Below are 21,931 nucleotides of genomic sequence, written 5' to 3' on the forward strand. Positions count from 1 at the left end.
CATTTAATTGTGATGGTGAATATAGTTGTGGTATTGTTGGTAAAGAGAAATAAAAATTGTCAAAATAATTACATACCAGTCAGCTCTACTGATAGATCTTTCAGGCTGTCCTCTTCGTGAACAGAACTCACAATATCCATGCTGAAAACAAAGAGAAAGAAAGTCATGAAGATTCAGTTTGGCAACTGATGTTCCTTATTACATCCAAACAATATTTTTTAAAAAGCTGAGCAGAAGTCCTGTATGGAAGGGCATAGAAACCATGCCAAAACAGACATGGAGCCTGGGCATCTTTCCAGCTGGCCAGCTCCTATCAAACCATCCAACACATACCAGCATGGAAAACAGACATCCAATGAGGATAATGATGATATATATATTAGCAACAAAGGCAGTATTAAAACTGAGAGCTAATATCTATCTCCACTTAAACATGGATGTTCTGTTAGAACAAACTATACTGTGGTAGATATCATGAGAGAAACTCTTGTATTGGTTTTCGGTACAAAACACATTCTTGTTTATATCACGAGCAGGGAAATAAATCCCTGTATTCTCCAGCAGAGACCACCAGATCATGTGTATGTATATGTGAGAGTGAGTGAATGAGTATGCATGCATGCGTATGAGTATATTTCAAATATGTACTTTAGTGAGAAAACTGATGAACCAGTGCTCTTGGACAAAATACCTTACATTTGTCATAGGTTGCACAGATACTCTCTTTTTTATTGTGAACTATGCAATGAATCAGAGACTGTCTAGCTGGATAACTGTGTTTGTTTAACTGCAGATCAGCAAGAAAATATGTCGAAGTACAATTTTTGTTATCATTCACCTTCAATAGATGTATAGGAAAGTTGGTTATACATCATTAGATGTATACCTGACTTTCCTATATAAAATTAGAAATTAAACGGAACGCTGAACTCCAGACTATCAACTTAAACAACATTTATTCAGGTGGTAAATATATACATCTTTATCTCTTGTTTGTTGTTACAGCTTCTGTGTGTGTGAGCATTGTTGTTGGGACGTTGGTATGTAGATGTAAGCGAGCTGTCAAGCGTAGTTCCGAAAGATGGTGAGAGACAGCTAAACACGTCCATGCTCATTCGCTGGCCAGCAAGAAAGAGACAGAATGAAGCGGGAAAGCTTGCTTGTTGAATTCCACGCATGCGTGAGACTACGCATGCGCACTGCGTTACTACAGGGCTCCCTTGCCAGTGCGGAAACGCACGATAATATGAAATCTGTTGGAACACCTGAGGCAGGATGGTCACTGAAAACCACCCACAAGATGTGGTACAAACACACACAAAGAAAAATGAAAGAAATGTGTAAGGAACGACCATGTGAACTCATAAAAGGAGAAATGGTGACGAATGGAAAAACAGAGGACTCCTTTTATTTAAACGTGTCACACGGTCGAACACAAAATATATATATCAAAGATGATATACATGATATGTTATACGACGATAACATATGTGACCAGTAATGAAAGACCACAACCGTATAAGATGTATAACAGAGATATTTATTATGGCGCTAGAATGTATGTCTGTGTGAGAGTGTGAATGCGACATATAAGAACATTATCAAAGACAGGCCGTCATACAAAGAAAAGTGTGTATGTGAGTGATACATGTGTGTGAGTTATTACAGCAGATGGAAAGAGAGTCAATAACACGTGAGCAATTATACCAGTTCTTGTGTACCCAATAGTATGAGTCTGTATGTGAAGTGAGGGGAGGCTGAGTGTGGCAGGGCTGATCACTAGTTGTGATGTCATGGCATCGATGCCGGGCCGTGATTCTTGTTATACAGATGTTCGTTGCTGGCTGAGAACTCTTGTCTGTTTATTTATCGTGGTGAAGCTGAGTCACCTAACAGAATCGAAGAGAGAGATGTGCCGCGGAGGTTTGGTTTGGTGTACATAGTAAGTCGTGTTGACGCTGGTGGTGTAGAGGCTGCTTGGTAGTAATCGTGTTGGTCATGACGATGGTGCTGGTTAGTAGTCGTAGACTCATGTTGCTGATGCGGCGACGGTGGTGGTCATCGTTGGCTGAAGCTGGCTGATTGTTGCTGCTGCTGTCGTGTGGTACACAGAACAGTCTCTAAGAGAAACTGGACCGAGACCCCTTTGTTGGGTATGAGTTGATCTATTTATAGCGTTAAGGGGACTCCCAGACGGTAGCACAAAAACACTATCACGTGACCTTATTAAGGGCTGTGATTGGTCAGTTTGCGTTCTGGCGGGAAAGGTTCGAAGAATTTGCCGCTTCAAATAATAATCAGTCACGTGATGACAAGGCTGATGTTTTCCCCTACGTTCGCGTTTGTTTATATTTAAATGAGAAGAATGGCGATAGTAGTTTTGTATCTAATGGCGATAGGTAGTTTTGTATCTAATGGTGATAGGTAGTTTTGTATCTAATGGTGATAGGTAGTTTTGTATCTAATGGCGATAGGTAGTTTTGTATGTAATGGCGATCGAGGTGTTAGTTTCACTACAAATGAAATGTACACTCGTGTGATACATGCATGCAATGTACAAATGAAATGACAATGACAAAACAACCGTGATGACAACTGTCCAGGAAACTGGAATCACGCGATGTATAAGTCTGATTGTTTGTTTTCCCTGAAAGGAAAGAAAATATATGAGTGCACTAGTGTGTGTGTGAGAAAAAACACAGAACATAGTAAAAGTGTCTGTAGTATACACTGCAAAAAGTCCCAAAACACTGAGATAGAGAAAACCAGTTCGTATTAAAATTCCACAAGGAGATAGAATGTCTGTACTCAGGAGGTTGTGGTCAGTTGTGACCAGTTACCTGGTACGGAATATTCAATTCGGCTAGCTCTTACTGTTGTGCGTGAGTGGATAAATTCCACTCCACAGTGAAGATAAAACCGAGTGTGCTGATCTGGTGTGTCCCTGGTGGTGGGGTTGTTGGCGCACGACACTGTGGTAGACAGTACATTGATGGTGAAGACGTCGGCGCAGGAACTGCTATAGCTGTGTTCTGTATGTGTGGTGGTAATGATGTTGACAGTGGTGATGATGTCCTGTTGAAACTTGGCGACGTCGGGGGAATGCTTGTAGTTGGTAGTAGTAATAGTTGTCGTCACGGTGGTAATCTTGGTTGAACGAAGCTGGTGGCGAAAAGGCTGTTTGGTGATGGTGTTTGAAGAGGTGCGCTTTTACAGACGGTTGACAGACAAATCTCTGTACGACCAAAAATTTTCTTAACCCAAGATGAAAAAAACGACCGTGCGAACTCAAAAAAGGAGAAATGGTGACGAATGGAAAAACAGAGGACTCCTTTTATTTAAACGTGTCACACGGTCGAACACAAGATAATATATCAAAGATGATATACAAATAATTATGTTATACTACGATAACATGAATAGCCAGTAACGAGACGATAAAAGATGACCGTATGAAATGAATAAGAGATATTTAATGTGGCATAAAAGATGTATGTGTATGTGAGAGTGTGAATGCGACATATACGAACATAATAAAAAACAGGCCATCTATATGAATGTGAGATATCACAGCAGATAGAAAGTCAGTACACGTGAGAGTTTTATACCAAGTTCTTGAGTGTACAATTGGAAAGTCGTGTTGACTATGGTTGGAGATGTTGGTGATCATCGTTGCTTGGTAGTTCGGTCTCCATGGCCGCATTTGTTCTTTAGTCGGGGTTCACCAGTTATAGGTTGGTAGTCCAGAATCCATGCTGAGTTTGTTTCTTCGTCGGGGTCACCACTTTATAGGAAAGTGGGTTATTGCAGCTCAGCGGGCTGCGTGTTCGAATCACGTCGGGGTCACCACTTTATAGGAAAGTTGGTTATACATCATTAGATGTATACCTGACTTTCCTATATAAAATTAGAAATTAAACGGAACGCTGAACTCCAGACTATCAACTTAAACAACATTTATTCAGGTGGTAAATATATAGATCTTTAGCTCTTGTTTGTTGTTACAGCTTCTGTGTGTGTGAGCATTGTTGTTGGGACGTTGGTATGTAGATGTAAGTGAGCTGTCGAGCGTAGTTCCGAAAGATGGTGAGAGACAGCTAAACACGTCCATGCTCATTCGCTGGCCAGCAAGAAAGAGACAGAATGAAGCGGGAAAGCTTGCTTGTTGAATTCCACGCATGCGTGAGACTACGCATGCGCACAGCGTTACTACAGATGTATAATGAGAGGCAAGGTTTACGATATCGACTGAATATCACCTTCTCCCATTCATTTTTGTTCTTTGTGTTGTTTCAGGCTCCAGCAGGCGAGGAAAGAAGCCTTAAGTAAAATGCAAATTCTCAACCAGTTCTATTTACAAGTTACACAGAAGGTGAAGTGTGTTGCTCTCAGTATGCCATCTCAAGCAGTGTGCGTTCATTGTATCTTCGTTAACGCGGGCCCATTGCCTCTGGAGACCCAGCCAGCGAAGTGTGTTCAGCAAGCACTTGCGGTGAAGAAGAGATAGAATCTGTTTGCTGGGCCCTTATATCCAGTTTGCCATCACGAGCCTCATTGTGATCTCGTGCATGACAAATGGATGCAGGTGAGGTCTCACTCCAGTCTCGGAGATGGCAATGGCTGCTGCAAGATCTCATCCAATATGGCGCTGACTGCTTGTCCCACTACAAGGGCTCCCCACCAAGTACAGCAGTGCAAAAACAGAATAATTGGAGCAAGCACAAGAAAGAGCAAAGATGGTAACTGATCGCAACCAACAAGATATGGTAGAAAAATATGAGAAGTCAAATAGAAAAATAATTGCAAGAAATATAAATTGGCATGCACAAAATTTGACAAAATGTTCAATGGCAGAGTATTGGAACTGTTCAGTACACAAGAAAGCATTTGTCTGTCACAGGAAACACAAAAGAGATTGTCAGATATAAATAGTTTTAGTGAGCTTTTTGGGCCAATGCACAGTGCAGCCTGTCCTGGTGACATAATGTGTGTTTGTGTTAGGTTGTGGCGATGAAGGTGGAGGTGTAGGTGATGAAATGGTCAAAAGGGGGTGGTTGTAAGGATCAAAAGTGGGCGTGGCCAGAGTGTCATCGAAGGGCATGGGAACTTCAAAATATGTCTTTTTCAGTCTGTCGACTGACATGGTTTCTGCCTGACCACCAATGTCGAGAGCAAATATTTTTGGTGTGCACAACAGCACATGAAATGGTCCTTTGAAAGGAGAAACAGAATCATCCCGAACAAAAATATGAGTTCATTTGTCAATATCCTGTGGGACGTGAGAGGGAATAGACTGGTCACGCGAATGCATGAGTGGAAGACTTAAGAAAAAGGAGCGAAGTCTGGTGACATACGACGTTGGATCAGGAGGCGATGAATTGTCTGGCACTAACATTGTACCAGGGAGTGCCAGGGTGGTACCGTAAAGGAGTTCAGGAGAGGAGAAACCTAAGTTTGCTTTAACAGCAGTGTGACAACCAAGAAGAACGATAGGTAGGAATTCTGTCCAAGACTGCAGATCAGGAGTGGCACGTAGAGCAGCCTTCAGTTGCCTGTGAAGACGTTCGACCATCTTGTTGGAGGCTGGGTGGCAGCTGGTTGTACGAATGTGATGAATGCCTAGGATTCATGATAATTCATGAAATAGGGAAGCCTCGAACTGGTGTCCGTGATCAGTGGTTATTTTAGCTGAGACACCAAAGCAAGCAATCCAGTTAGAAACGAAAGCTCGAGCAACTGACTCAGCAGAAATGTCCACTATTGGAATGGCCTCTGGCTAACGAGAAAATCAATCGACGCATTTCAATATGTAAGAGAAACTGTGACTGACAGGCCATGGTCTAACCAGATCAATGTGACATGGCGAAAGTGAGTCTCTGGAGGAGAAAATTGTCCAAGAGGAGCGCGAATATACCTGTGGATTTTAGAACGCTGGCATTTTACACAAGAGCATGCCCAATCGGTGATCATCCGGCACATATTGGGCCAGAAAAACCGAGCTGTAATAAGCTTCACCAAGGCAGAAATGGCAGGATGTGACAGTGAATGCAAGGCATCAAACACAGAGCGCTGTGGTTCTCAGGTACAAACAGTCTGGGAGAACCAGCAGACAGAAGTGGAAGATAGGCAAACTTGCAACAGGACAACTTGGTAGAAGCTAAATCCAAAGTGTCCAGAGCTGGCTGATCCTGTGCAATAGCAGTTAAATTGATTGCAGCATGAGATGAAAGGAAGCACACAGGAAGACGAGAGTAGATTGCCAAGAGCTCGCGATCAAACGTACTGTACTGACGTTCAGCTGGCTTTAATTGACGAGAAAAAAACGCTAAAGGTTTAGTCTGATTGTCTATGGTGTGCTGCAAAACAGCACCAATCACAGAATCCAATGCATCAATGGTTAAAGAGAGAGGAGCATTGGGAACCGGATGTGCAAGCAACAGAACAGAAGCTGTTTCTTTCTTGATTGACTCAAAAGCAGATAATGCCTCAGCAGATAAAGTAATGGGAGAATTCTTTTTTGCATTTGCTTTCAATAGCTGAGTCAAGGGAAGTAACTTGTATGCACAATCACAAATGAATTGTCTGTAGAAGTTGACGATTCCCAAGAAGTGGTGGAGTTGGCATAATGAAGTGGGGGGTGCAATGCACTGAATTAGAGAGGTCTGATACCATTTGAGTCGATGTAATGCCCCAGAAATTCCAGAGAGGATTGCTCAAAAACACACTTATTGGGGTTGATTCACACATTGTAGGCGCGAAGACACTGAAAGAGTTGATTTAAGTGTTGGAGGTGATTCTCACGCGTGTCGCTTACAATGAGTATGTCATCAACATATGCGAACACAAAATAAAGTCCAAGGACAACTTTGATAAATCTTTGGAACGTGCTCGTGGCATTCCGCAAACCGAAGCTCATAAAAAGGAACTCGAAGATGCCAAAAGGAGTAGTGATAGCAGTTTTTGGTACATCCTCAGGATTGACTGGTATTTGGTGATAGGCACAAACGAGGTTGACCTTAGAAAAAATGGTACAACCATGAAAATTAGAGGAGAAATCCTGAAGATGTCTTATAGGATAGCGATCGGGAACAGTGACCGCATTCAAATGCCTATAATCCACCACCGGGCGAAAATCAGAATCCCCTTTTCATGCCAAATGAAGGGGAGATGCCCAGGGGCTGGTGGAGGGATGAATAAGACCAAGCTGGAGCATGTGCTCAAACTTGGACTTAGCCTTCTTAAGACAGTCAGGAGCAAGTCGCCGTGGGCATGAAAAGACAGGTGGCCCAGTGGTGGTAATATAGTGTAGGGTCGAGTGAGTAGGTTTTGCCATTTGGAATCGCTGATCCACCAGCTCTGGGAAAGAAGCTAAGTGTTAATGAAATGCATCACCAGCAGTGGCAACAAAAAATGAAGGACTGAGAACAGCATTGGTAGTGGCCTTTGCAGGTGTAGAAAAAGACACAGAACCATCGACAAGTCTCTGTCGCCTGACCAATAGGTTAAAATTGTTCAAAAAGTCCGCACCCAGAATAGGATGTGGGAGATCAGATATGACAAAAATCCACCAAAAATCCCGATGAAGATTAATGTCAATATGTAAGGAAACTTGACCTTAAGTCACAAAGGGAAACCAATTGACCGCGTGCAAGGTGATCTCTGGACGCTTTGGCTTGTCTGTAGCAAAACGCAAAGGCCAAATAGAGCAACTAGAACCTGTGTCAACCATAAACGCCTTGAGGATAATTGGCCGGAAGTGCTTGACATGCTCAAGCCCTCTGCAGGTCGTTTTCCGACAGGTGGAAAGAATAAGGCTGAATGTATTTACGGGCTTTATGCTGATACCTGGCGTGGTACCAACAAAGACTGGAACTAGACGAAAAGGAATCAGTCAAGCATGAACAGGACTGGTTTTGACTGCGACGGCACAAAGAGTTGGAGCACCCTCCCCAAAGCGCATCCATCCAGCATGTTAAAGAAGCAAGTTTCTCCAAAATATTATCATGTGATGAGGAAGGTGCAGCGGAGGAAACCCCTGAGCAAGAGCAAACATGGTGAGATGCTGGCTGGATAGCGAACTCTAAAATTTTATCAGCCATGGTAGCCAGTTGATCCACGGTGTTCGTATCAACTCCTGTGGCTAAAATGGTTTGCACATTGGGAGGTAGCTGGGAGAAGAAAAGCTTCTGTAAGAACAAGTTGTCCTCAGTCGTGTCGCTGAGCTCGAGTAGATGCCGTAAAAATTGAGACAGCGTCCTGTCTCCTAGCTCCTCATCTTACATTAGTTGCTTAAACATAGACTCCACGGATTTAGTGTTCTGTCGGAGAACCTCGGATTTGACCACCTTGTAAGTTGCATCCGGATGAGGATCAGTGATGAGATAGCTGACTGAAGTAGGAAGTGGTGCAGGAATGCTGCAAAAGAGAAGATTTAATTGTCGCTGTGAAGATACCGCATGTGCTGCAAAATATGCCCCCAACTGTGCGAACCAAAACGTATGTCACCAGTGAAAGAAGGAAGATTAGGTAAACTCATTTTTTTTTTCCTGTCAGAGGAGAAAAAGAAAAGGACCAAAAAACAGACAAAAAGTGTTGTTGGAAATAGTAGCATGTGTGTGAGAAAAAAAATTTTCTGAGCAAAATTTATGGAATTGTGTACTGTAATGCACAGACAAGAAAAAAAGTTTTCGTCGCCAAACCTGTTTTTTGGGGCTGAAAGAAAACAAAAAAAAAAATGCCAAAAACACTGTGAATGTATGTGTGCTTGTACCAATAAATTTTTTTTTATTTTTGTTTGATCTTTTTGTCAGTTGAAAAAAATCGCCAGAAAATGGCACGTGACTGGTAAAATCCTGTTCCCTCATGGGGCAATTCAAATGTGGCGGCAGACGGAACAATGGCTGGAAGTTAAGTGGAGTCTTCTGGCATTCTGTAGCTCCTTTCAGCTGCCGGAGATCCTTTACACATGCGGGGTCACCATTTATAATGGGAGGCAAGGTTTATGATATCAACTGAATATCGCCTTCTCCCATTCATTTTTGTTCTTTGTGTTGTTTCAGGCTCCAGCAGGCGAGGAAAGAATTCTTAAGTAAAATGCAAATTCTCAACCAGTTTTATTTACAAGTTACACAGAAGGTGAAGTGTGTTGCTCTCAGTATGCCATCTAAAGTTGTGTGCGTTCGTTGTATCTTCGTTAACGCGGAGATACGACATGCAGACAGGACTAGCCTGGAGACCCAGCCAGCGAAGTGAGTTCAGCAAGCACTTGCAGTGAAGATGAGATAGAATCTGTTTGCTGGGCCCTTATATCCAGTTTGCCATCACAAGCCTCATTGTGATCTCGCGCATGGCAAATGAATGCCGGTGAGGTCTCGCTCCAGTCTCGGAGATAGCAATGGCTGCCATGAGATCTCAACCAATATGGCGCTGACTGCTTGTGCTGCTACAGATGTTTAGCTATGTTCTTACTGCCATGAGGTGCCAGAGTCTAACTTTTAGGTATGTTATAAATTTGATTCTTATCAGATACAATGTAACCACATTCTCTTCTCTTATTCAAGTGTATAAACTTTGTAATTGTTCAAATTTAGACATTTCATTATTACATTTTATTCTGCATAAGCTCAGTTTACTTATCTGAAAGAGAATAAATAGCAGGTCATCGTCTTTTATCACCCATGCTGGCATGGATTTCCCAAGAACATTTGAGCCAAAGGGCTCCATCAGGTTCTATGTCTGCTTTGGCATGGTTTCTACAGCAGGAGCACCAACCACTTAACATAGATTCTGGATACTTTTTACATGGCACTAGCACTGGTGAGGTCTCCAAGTACAGGCATACCTCAGATTAAGTCATTTTGATTTACGTCATTCTTGATTATACATCGGTTTTCAAAAATAGCATGGAAAAATAAAAATCAAGTCATTTCACTCAACTGTGCCTGTCCGCCACAACTATTGGAATTGTAAAATCACTAGAAAACCGTTAAAAGCACATAAAATCATATTACTGTACAATAAATAAAAATAAAAGCATATAAGATCATATTAAAATATGTACATTAAATGTTGTTACACACACCATAGCTTAGTAAACGAAATCATGAAATCAGCTGTGTTGTCTTATTTATCGTTCTTTAAGAGCTCATATTGCTCTGTAGTTCCAATATCTACCATTAGGCATTGTTGTCATACATGATTCCCATGTTTGTTTTGAATTCAGATTTGTTTCCGTCTGTTTATCGTCTACTTTCTCATTCATTTGTGACTTTATTTTTTACCCCCATGACTCCTAAGAAAATTCATAGTGAAAGTGCTAAGCATCATGCTATAATGCTGGAAGATAAACTGGCCATGATAAAATGCCATGAAAAAGGTGAAAAAGTGGTAGCAATTGCACAATCTTTTGGGATGAATCAAACAATTGTATCGACAATTGTACAGAATAAGGACAAGATTTTAGCACATATCAAATCTGAAGCCCCTGGGCAAAATCTTTGAAGAAATGGAAAGTCTTCTTTCTCTTTGGATTGTTAGGTTGAATCATCAGCGTACTACTATTAGTCAAGAAATCATTTAAGAGAAAGCATTGTCTTTGTTTGAGGACTTGAAGAAAAAATATCCAGATGAGAAAGATGTAGAGTTCAAGGTGAGTCAAGGCTGGTTCATGAAATTTAAGGAGTGAAGAAGTTATCAACTCCATTAAGAAGCAAGGTGAAAGTGCATCAGCTGATAAACAAGCAGCGGCAGAATTTCCTAATACATTATAGAAAATCATCAAAGAAAACAGGTTTCTTCCCAAATGGATTTTTAACGTAGACGAAACTGGATTGTATTGGAAAAAATTGCCAGACCGTTCATTCATTTCCAAGGAGGAGAAAACTATTCCAGGCAACAAGGTCTCAAAAGAACGTGACCATTATGTTGGGAGATCATTGTGCAGGAGATTTTAAGTTAAAGCCATTGCTTGTGTATCATGCACACAACCCCCGTGCCCTGAAGAACATACCCAAGGCATCTCACCCTGTTATTTGGATGGCAAATTCAAAAGCATGGGTTACTGTTGTTTTTGAAAATTGGTTCTTCAATCATTTTATCCCAGCAGCGGAGAAGTACTGTAAGGAGAAGGGGATTCCTTTTAAGGTTTTATTTATCTTAGACAATGCTCCTGGCCACCCGCAAAACATCGTAGATTTTGACCCCCAATGTTACCATCATACACCTCCCTCCGAACACTACGTCTCTTCTGCAGCCAATGGATCAGGGAATAATTGTTATCTTTAAGCGTTACTATATGAAGTATATGCTGTGGCAAGCAGTAGCTGCAACTGATTTTGATGAGTCCATCACAATTCATGACTTTTGGAAGAGATACAATATCTACAAGGCTGTGCAGAACATATCAGTGGCATGGAATGATGTACAGAGCACGGCTATGAATGGTGTATGGAAGAAGCTATGCCTACAATTTGTGAATGATTTTAAGTGGTTTGATAATGTTGCCATCCACAAAACGTTGGTGACTATGACCAAAGAACTGAAAATGAATTTGGAGGAGGATTTCACCGATTTATTTGAAAAAGACAAGTAGCCCCTGACGAACAAGGATTTGATGGAGCATCATGAGCAGTAAAATAAAGAAGAGGAAATCGAACCTGAGCCACATTGTTTTACAAGAAAATGCAGCAAGCATTTGCATATATCGAAAAAGGTCTTTCTATGTTCGAGGATATGGATCTAAATGTTCAACGCTTTTCCAAGATTATGGGGGCTTGTTATGAAGCTTTTGCTCCTTATAATCTTATCCTTGAGGAAGAAAAAAAGATTATGGATATTTCTGCCCTCATTCTTGGTCACTCTCTCTCTCCTTCTCTTGTAACCAAGTATCTCCTTTACATCAGCACACCTGTTTCTGTCCTTTTTCTTGTTCCTCTCTCTCCCCCTCTCTCTCTCTCACTGGGTAACCATGTACCTCCTCTATAGCAAGAAACTTATATCTGCCTCTCTATTTCTCTGTCACACTCTAATCTTCCATCATTTGATACTGGATCACCTCCTCCAATGTCCACTCTGTTATATAATAGCAAGACACCTGTTTCTGCCTCTCTGTCACTTTGTTACATTGTAACCCAATGGTTCTGAACCTGGGGAGGGGGCATCAGTAATTTCCAGGAAGTGGAGGGGGCTTGAGAAAAAGCAGTAATTTCTCTAATTATATTTGTTATTCTCTCAACAAGAGCATGGTCAAATAATGAGAAGTTTATGAAAAAATGCAAAAGTATTGCCTTATACCTTTAGTTTTCTTATTCTACTATCTTAGCGCCGTTTACCACTTTCTTTACTTATTGACCCCCACCCCTCCTTATATCCCACAAAACCCTCACTAATTCTGAATTGTAGCTTTAACATTTGCCTTTATTTTGTAATTGTTTTTGTGACAAGACTCAGGTTAAGAACCACTGGTATAAAGCTTGGATATTATTATGTGACAAGACTCAGGTTAAGAACCACTGGTATAAAGCTTGGATATTATTATCATGTAAAGACAAACATCTTTCTCACTTAATAGATTATAAACAAGTTTGATCTACAGTTTTCATATATATGAAATAATGTGATATATTTAAAATTAAGAAATAAATCAAAAAGTATGTAATAGGTTCTACTATTGCTCAATTTAATAAAATCTCAAAAAAATTAAAACACAGATTGGAAAAATAAAAGATTTTAACAATAAAACTAAAGTTTTTAATATTAAATGCTTATGTTAAAAATATAGTACATTTTTTGTGAGAAAAAATATTATAACATAATGCTAAACGTTAAACTAAAATTCAGATTTAAATATTACAGAAAGTACTAGGTAAAACTAAAAGCTATGCAAAATCTTTTCCTTTTTAAAGAAACTTTTTATGATATTTTTGTACAAATAAATACAATATTTTACATATAACTTTTCTTTTAATTCAACTTTTATTCCAAATTTTTTTGTTTTAATTTTTTTACAGAACTTTTTACTCCAAGCATTCTAACTTGGGTCTTGACATTATCTTACATGTGTCTTATCTTTTGTTCACTGCACATCAAATAATTCGCAATGAGTACAAAGAAATGGAAGTATCTGGACGAATGTATTTGATTTGGATTCATGTCTCTTCAAAAGGGTGATACAGAAGTCCCCCAGTGTGTGATATGTTACAAAACTTTGAGCAATGATGAAATGCAACCCTCATGCTTGGAACTCCACTTGAGGACAACACATCCTGCTCTTGCAGACAAGCCCAAGGCATTCTTTGAAACAGAAAGACATTCCTTGAAGAAAGCTAAGTTGGACAATAATGGGGCATTTCGGCAACAAACTTCAATGGTTGTTGAGACTTTCTATGAGATCGCCATGTTGATCGCAAAGAGCAAGAAGAGCCATAACATCAGAGAGTCTCTCATAAAATCAAGTCTACTCTGTGCAGCAGAACTCGTTCTGGGGAAACATAGTGCAAACAAGCTTTCCCAGACTACACTATCAAACGATACAGTCAAGGGAAGGATCAACGACTTGTCTCAAGATATCAAAGATCAAATTCTCAACCAAGTAGGAGATTCTCCTGGTCTTGCCATCCAGTGTGACAAAAAAGCTGACATTGCTCAGTGTTCTCTCAGCTACTGATATATGCTCATTTTGTGTCAGGCAACTGTGTCAAAGAGGAAATGTTCTGTCACATTATGGATAGTTGTACAACAGCAGCAGTTATTTTTCGTGATATATCAAACTTCTTTCAGAAAAACCAACTTTTGTGGGACTCGCTGGTAGGGGTGTGCACTAATGGAGCTCCAGCCATCTGCAGTCTGGATTCATTACTGGGGTGAAAGAAAAAAATTCATCTGTTGTAGGTACACACTGCATACTTTATCGTGAAGTCTTAGCATCCAGAACCTTACCTACTGAAATGAAAAATGTCCTGAACGTGGCTATCAAGGTTGTCGACTTTATTAAATGCTTGGAATCTGAACATGAAGCATTGCTTTTTCGTATGAACATACGATGGCTATCAAAGAGGAACATGCTTGGATGAATTTATGAACTACAAGAAGTCGCAATATTTCTAGATTTGCAATAGAAGGCAGATCTCCATGACAAGTTCCAGTCCAGAGGCATTCAGCTATACCTAGCTTACATAGTGGACATCTTCAAAGTGTTGAATGCTCTCGACTTTAAACTACAAAGGAAAAACATCAACATTCTCATGCACCATGACACCATTCGAACCTTCGTGGCCAAACTCGACCTCTGGAAATTTCGAATTCAGCAGGGAAATACAGCCAGTTTTAGTTGGATTCTGCTCTCATTCATGGTAACGTTGATTCTGAGTTAAAGAAACAAATAATCATGCACCTAACTGACTTAAAAACAGAATTCAGCAGATACTTCCCAGATATAGATGAAAAATGTGAAGCTTGGAAATTCATCAGGAACCCATTTCAATGTGAAGTGACTGATGTTTTGGATGAAGTGCAAGAGGAGTTTCTTGAGCTGAAGTTCAACTCCCCAGCTAAGGAAGACTTCAAAGAACTGGATCTTGAAATATTCTGGATCAAGTACTTTCATGTTTACCCTCTGATCTCACATCAAGCTCTTTGGATTTTAGCTATGTGTTTGGATCCACATCTTTATGAAGCTGCATTTTCCATGCTCGTTGCTGTCAAGAACAAGTGCAGAAACAGGCCAAACGTTGAAAGGGACTTACGTTGTGCACTCTCTGGAATTCAACCATGCATTCAAGATTTTATAGCTAAGAAGTAGTGTCAAGTATCTCACTAATAATGTGACTAATTCATATTCAATAAAAAAAACTTTTTGGGGGCTAAGAAGCAGTGTCAAGTATCTCACTTTTTGTATAATGTGACAAATTCATATTGAATAGAAAGACTAAGAACATATTTTAGATTTTATTTAAAATCTGGGAGGGAATTTTATTCATAGATGCAAGGGACCTGTGGAGAGAAGGACAAATTCCTAGGGGAGCCATGGTAGTAAAAAGGTTAAGAACCATTGCTCTAACCTTTCATCCTCTGACACAAGTACCCCTCCTCAAATGCCCCTGCCTCTCTCATAATTCTTTGTCTTGAAAGTTACTCGGTGACCCTGCCAAGTGCTGGTGCCACATAAAACCCATCCAGTCTACACTGTAAAGTGGTTGGCATTTGGAAGGGCACCCAGCAGTAAAAATCATGCCAAAACTAACCTTGCCTGTGCTAGTGCCATGTAAAAAGCACTGAGTCCACTCAGTCCAGCCGTAAAAATCTTGCTGAAACAGACACAGTAGTCTACTTGGCTGGCTCCTGTCAACCATCCTATCCATGCATGCATGGAAGATGGACGTATGAAATTAATATGAAATTAATATGAAATTAATATAACCATCTATGTATCATACATGATATATATACATTGTTGATAAACCAGTTACTGCAGTATTCATTGAGTTAGCACATGCTGAGATAGGTGTGCTGCATTAAATATGATGTGTACTTGCAGCCAGATACATACTTAGATGAGAATTCATTGCCTCTGATATAGCAAAGAGTGAATAATTTATTGGTGCTATGAATAAGCAAACAGAGGTAAAAAAAAAGTACAAAACGGAACAAGAAAACAAAGAGGAAAGTGCAAGTGAGGCTGGATTAAATTAGAATACCCATGTATGTATCGCAACATATACACAACGCTGATAAACCAGTTACTGTGGTATTAGTCCTGAAATAACATTAGGTATCACTATAAATTTTTGAGAATATTTAAATGTAATTTCCTTTGTACTTTTTCTTGGAGAGCATCCCAAAAGAAGCATTTTGAACCACATATGTGAAATTTGGATGGTCACTGAATTGGTCAAATTTTGCTTAATTTGCCTAAATGAATAAGTAGCTATATCTTTGAAACTGAGATGATAATCATCTTCAAATTACACAAATTAATAGTGACCATGGTATAATAGTTGCCTTTTCTGTTTCAGGTTCTTCGAAAGAAAACCTTTCTTCGGCAATATTTTAAATATTTATGTAAAGCCTATTTTATTACATGTAACAAATGGTCGATTTTGCAGTGTTTTCAGAACTAGCTAAATCCACAACTACAAGCCACAGAGACTTGAGTTTTGACATATTCGTAGTAGGTATGGAGGTAAATAAATCTTGAGATTTTGGGACATGACATCATTTCAATAAAATGTTAATGGGCTATTAACAATGGTTACAAATGGTGAAGTTTGGGATCAAGATGCCTAAATAAGTTGGATTTTCATCATTTTTATGGGGATTTTTCCAAGATTTTTTTTTTTGTCACAGTCTTCAAAATGATGGGAGGGGGTAAGCTTTTTATGAAAATACATTTTTTGAAAATTCATGATTTTTTTTTCCACCACTACTCACTTTCTTCTTTCCACATCCAGACCAATTTTGGTCAATTTTGTTTGTACTACACACTTACAAAATGATGGGAGGTGACTTGACAGTAAACCAAAAAGAAAGTAAAAATATTTTCAAACAAAAAGATATGTGATTTAAGGGAGATTTAGCTGTTATTCTAGCACATCCCACACCACCTGATATCTTTCTCAGAATTTCATGTAGACTAGATTAAATAAAGAAACAAAATGCAAAGATGAATTCCTTGTTTTAAACATTAAAAACATTAAGGCATTAACAACATCTATAACTTTCAGCAAACTTGTTAGTAGAAGTGAGAGAAATAAAATGAACACAGAACATGAAAATACAGACACAAATTATCTCGACTGTATTCAAAATTGGAAAAATAAAATCACATCTGACTTTAATAGTCTACAAAATTATATTCATTGTACAATATAATTTGACCAATAGTTCTCAAAGAAAAACAAAATTTACATGAACAAGAATATCCACTAGGTCTGCCTAGTGGCTCCCCACATGTTAAAACAGCAAGAGGGAATAAATGACATTCTCAATTCAATGATTTCATGCTAAATCTCGAGTTTAGAAGAATTACTAAAGCTCAATTTAGTACATTTTTTGTAGAAATACATGTTTACTTAGTTTGACCATTTCTTGAAATTCTGGCTCAAATTCAAGATTTGAAACCTTGTATTCAAGTTCTGCTTGACCTCTTGCTGCACATGAATATGTCAGTTTGGCAAGTAAGGTCAGTATACAACCCTCTTTAATAACTTGGTGCTTTTTCACCATATCGTGGCCAGAATTATCAATGACCACATTGAATTCATGAGAAATTTTTTTTTTCCTTACGATATAAAATATTTCTTGTATATAGACATACTCATTTTTTAGGTTATTTTTGTAGATTCTCTTTCATTGGATTTTTTTTTTTTCCTTTTTAGATTATTTTTCTATGTACATTTGAAATTGTCAAAAAATATAGAATAGTATGGTATTTTTTATTTTTATAACAAGAATTAGTATACCAATGATATCGCTGTTGGTTGAATGAATGAATGTCTACAGTTATATCTAATTTGGTATTACTTTGCGTTAGCATTCTTTCACAGCTAAAATTCTTTCAGATGTTTGGTTGCAATTTCACCAATTTCGATTACTTTGATAATGTTGCGTTGAAATAAATGTATGCTTTTCCTGTAGCGCTATACGGCAGCTAACTGTAAGTAAAATATAGAGGGGGAGCGCTGACATCTCACAGTCTGGGTAGATGGCGCTGCGAGTTGATCTAGGTGTACACACACCATCTGTCAACAAAGGTGACATATTTTCTGTGACCACATGTAGTGATTAGTTAATTCGCCAGTTCAAACATGACCCAAGCAAATTCAGACAAATAACAATATATATATATATATATATATATATATATATATATATATATATATATATATATATATATATACACAAATATGTACAAATACACACATATATATACATATATATATACAAACATACATATATATACAAATATGTACAAATACACACATATATACATATATATATACAAATATACAAATAAACACATATATATATATATATATATATATATATATATATACACACATAAATACAATTATATATATATATATATATATATATATATATATATAAGGTGGAAAAAAGAGTACTCAAATACCAGAGGTAGAGTAATATGCTTTATTTAAAAGCAGCAGAAATATAACAAAAAAACTGTTACTCTGAGTTTCACTTTCCATTCATCGGACAGTTTTGTTAGAAAACAAAACTGTCCGATGAACGGAAAGTGAAACTCAGAGTAACAGTTTTTTTGTTATATTTTTGCTGCTTTTAAATAAAGTATATATATATATATATATATATATATATATATATATATATATATAAACACATATAAATTTGACATGGGCGATTCTTTCTTGTCTTCGGATTTACGTTCAAACGGCTGGGTGGAATAGCACAATAAATTACACATGTGTAGAATGATCCAGTGGTGATGCTCAGCTTGGTATTTTTTCATAGCTCCCATAGTTACTGAGATAATCTACTATAATAATACTCTTGTGTTTATGAATGAGGAAGGACGGGGTGATAGATACATAAGGAAGAAAGGGGTGATGTCATATTTGGTAGTGGGATGATGAAAATTGTACGCTGAGAAAAATAAATCACACAGCGTTTCAACTGTGTGAATATATGTGTGTGTATGTAAAAGGGGGGGATGTGAATGTGTGTGTGTGTGTGTGTGTGTGTGTGCATGTGCAATGGGAATGGGAGGGTTCATCTTTGTTCGCTTAGTATTTGGGTTTATTTGTTGATTTCACTGAATCCTGTTTTTTTTTTGTTGGGAAGTTATTTTTAGCATTTTGACAGAAAAAAGTCATACTAAAATTGTTTTTTGATATAAGCATGCCCAAACAAATCGAATGCTTACAAAGAGCAGGTTTTACAGCCACATCATCCAAACCAATAAGGTGAAACCAGGCTTAGCTGCTATTATATCTATCTATCTATCTATCTATCTATCTATCTATATATATATATATATATATATATATATATATATATATATATGTATGTGTGTGTGTGTGTGTGTGTGTGTGTCTGGTGTCGTGATGGGAACGAGAACGGGCCCCAATTATGCCAACCTATTTGTTGGTTGCATTGAGGCCCAAGTATTCTCCCAATTCTCCGGTCCGACCCCCAGAACTATACGGTCGCTACATAGATGACTGTATAGGAGCCACCTCCCTCTCCCGCGAACAGCTCTGCCTTTTCATCTCCGTCCTCTCCAACTTCCACCCTGCTCTTGAATTTACTTCTACCATCTCTGACACCTCTGTTAACTTCCTCGACATCTCTCTTTCCATCAACCTCCCCTCCAACTCTCTAACTACCTCTGCCTTCTTCAAACCCACTGACTCCCACCTCTACCTCAACTTCTCCTCCTCCCATCCATTCCACACCAAACGGGCCATCCCCTACTCCCAGTTCCTCCGCCTCCAACACTTGTGCAGCCTGGACCAGGTTTTCGAGACCCAGTCCCAGTACCTTGCCCGTCTGTTCATGCATCGAGGATACCCCTCCCACCTTGTCCAATCCGCCCTCGCCCGCACTCGTCGAATCGACCACACCACCGCCCTCTCTCCTCCCACGCACCAATCCCCTAATCGTACCCCCTTCCCACTTTGTTAGCTCGATCCCACCACCCACCCCATTTTCCCTAACCCACCCCTATCCTCCTTCAAACATGCCCATAACCTACGCGATCTACTGGTCCATAGTACCTTCTCCTCTTCCTCCCCACCCCACCCGGCTCCTTCCCGTGCTCCAGATCCCGCTGTCACACCTGCCCCTTCATCACCAACACTACCTCTGTCACAGGGTCTAACCAACACACTCTTTGCATTCTACACAGTTTCTCTTGCACCTCCTCCAACCTTATCTACTACATCAGATGCAACTTATGTGACAAAATATATGTGGGTCAGACAGGCCGCCGGCTGGCTGACCGTTTCACCGAACACCTAAGGGACGTTCGGACTCCCCCATCGCCCGTCACTTCCACTTGGCCAACCACTCCCCCTCTAACATCTCCGTTTTTGGCCTCGCTCTGCACCATGGATCCACTCACTCGCGACTCCACTATATTTTCAACCTAAGAACAACTTTCCCCTTCAGACTCAACACAGCCCCCTCCTCCTTATGACTGTCTCCGTTACGACAATGCTACACTTTTCTTTATTTTTTCTCCACTCTTTTTAATTTTTTATTTATATCAACCCCTCCCCCTTATCCACTTTACCTTATTTCCATTATTCACTATTTTTTTACAATTATTACAATTATTCACAATTTATTTCATCTCTTCCTACACGCACACATACCCACACACACAAAAAATACACGCACCCATACACACACATGTATGCACACCTACCCCCACACACATGCATGCACTTACACGCTCAGATTCACCCACACTTATACAAACGCACACTTGCGCATACACACACACGCTAACAAACACGCATACATACACACACACCCTTGCACACACAACCCATATATACCTCCATTCGCACATACCCCCATTCACATATCTCATATACCTCCATACACCTGACACATACACCTCCCACACACACCACCCACACGCCTGACAACACGCATGACAAACATACATGCGCGCTCTCACACACATATATACACACACACACGCAGTGATAGACACACACACCTATATATACGTGCACACATAAACGAACACGCCTAGATACACATACATATACACAACACACAGGAGTGCACACACGCAATAAAACACATACTTGGCACACATCTTTACACTCACACACACACACATATGCACACACATACACATACACACACACATACACTCGCACACGCACGCACACGAAAACATGCACAGTATACACATACACGCACAAAAAAATATACACCCACAGACACGTGCGCACACACACATACACACGCACACATACCTCAAAAACAACACACTTACACAGACACGCATACAATCACACATACATGGGCATAAACAACACACGCACATGCACGCACGTACAGAAGCAAACGCACGCACACACACACGTACACAGTAACGCACATATACACAACATACAAACACACACGCACGCACAAAAACATACACATATGCGCACGCACAAAATACACAAACGCACACACATCACACACACACACAGGCACACACACACAAGACACATACACACACATGTAGAAACGAACTCACACACACATGCAAATGAATCCACACAACTACACACACACACTCACACAAGGTGGACATACATAGACACACACAAATGAACCCACACATAACTCACATACACACACAACAATAACACATACACGCACACATACTACGCATATACACACACACACACACACACGAAATAACCCACGTGCGATCCACAGAGAAAACTGCACGCATATACACGTACACACACATATATATATATACACATACACACACGCACACAAAAAATATAGGCACACACTGCTAGGAAATCACACCCACACAACACAGACACACACACACATACTCAAAAACTGCCTGCCTACTTTCTACTGACCATTGTCCACAACCACTCCCAAACTATTCCTGCGACTAATTCTTTCCACTACATCACACACACACACACTAACAGATAAACAGCCAAACCACACACACACACACATATTTACCTCCTTGCACTCTCTTGTCTTAGAAAGAACTTTTCCTCCACCACTTCCTCTTCCGGTCCTTCCACAATGTAACCTGGTGTACATCGGTGGCGATTTTTTCTTCCTCCGTTTTTCCCAACTTTGAACTTTCCTTGTTTCCGACGAAGAGATCCGCTCAAAACGTCATACTCTCTCTTTCCTTTCCTGAGCGTCTTGTAACACAATCTGTATCAGATCCTCACGTTGTTGTCTTTTG

The 21,931-nt window shown here is 39.6% G+C and overlaps 3 protein-coding genes across 8 annotated transcripts in view; 2 read left to right on the forward strand and 1 right to left on the reverse strand.

Annotated features, from left to right (window-relative positions):
• LOC106875756 (dual specificity protein kinase Ttk) overlaps positions 1 to 21,931 on the reverse strand; it is a 288,324-nt gene that overhangs the window by 250,648 nt on the left and 15,745 nt on the right. For all 6 annotated transcript variants that reach the window (XR_016244973.1, XR_016244972.1, XM_052974191.2 and 3 more), the window contains exon 2: positions 77 to 141. Coding sequence is in view for 4 of the 6 variants with exons in the window: in XM_052974191.2 (XP_052830151.1) it covers positions 77 to 140 (64 nt within the window). In the remaining 2 variants the exon portion in view is untranslated. The remainder of the gene's footprint in view (positions 1 to 76; positions 142 to 21,931) is intronic.
• Positions 13,220 to 13,663, forward strand: LOC106883472 (protein ZBED8-like). The gene has a single exon (XM_014934497.2). It carries the CDS (start codon positions 13,220 to 13,222, stop codon positions 13,661 to 13,663), a length of 444 nt encoding a protein of 147 aa, XP_014789983.2.
• LOC106883471 (protein ZBED8L) lies at positions 14,384 to 14,797 on the forward strand. The gene has a single exon (XM_014934496.1). It carries the CDS (start codon positions 14,384 to 14,386, stop codon positions 14,795 to 14,797), a length of 414 nt encoding a protein of 137 aa, XP_014789982.1.

This window comes from Octopus bimaculoides, chromosome 18, assembly GCF_046866305.1.
Source record: "Octopus bimaculoides isolate indiv1 chromosome 18, ASM4686630v1, whole genome shotgun sequence".
NCBI lineage: Eukaryota > Metazoa > Mollusca > Cephalopoda > Octopoda > Octopodidae > Octopus > Octopus bimaculoides.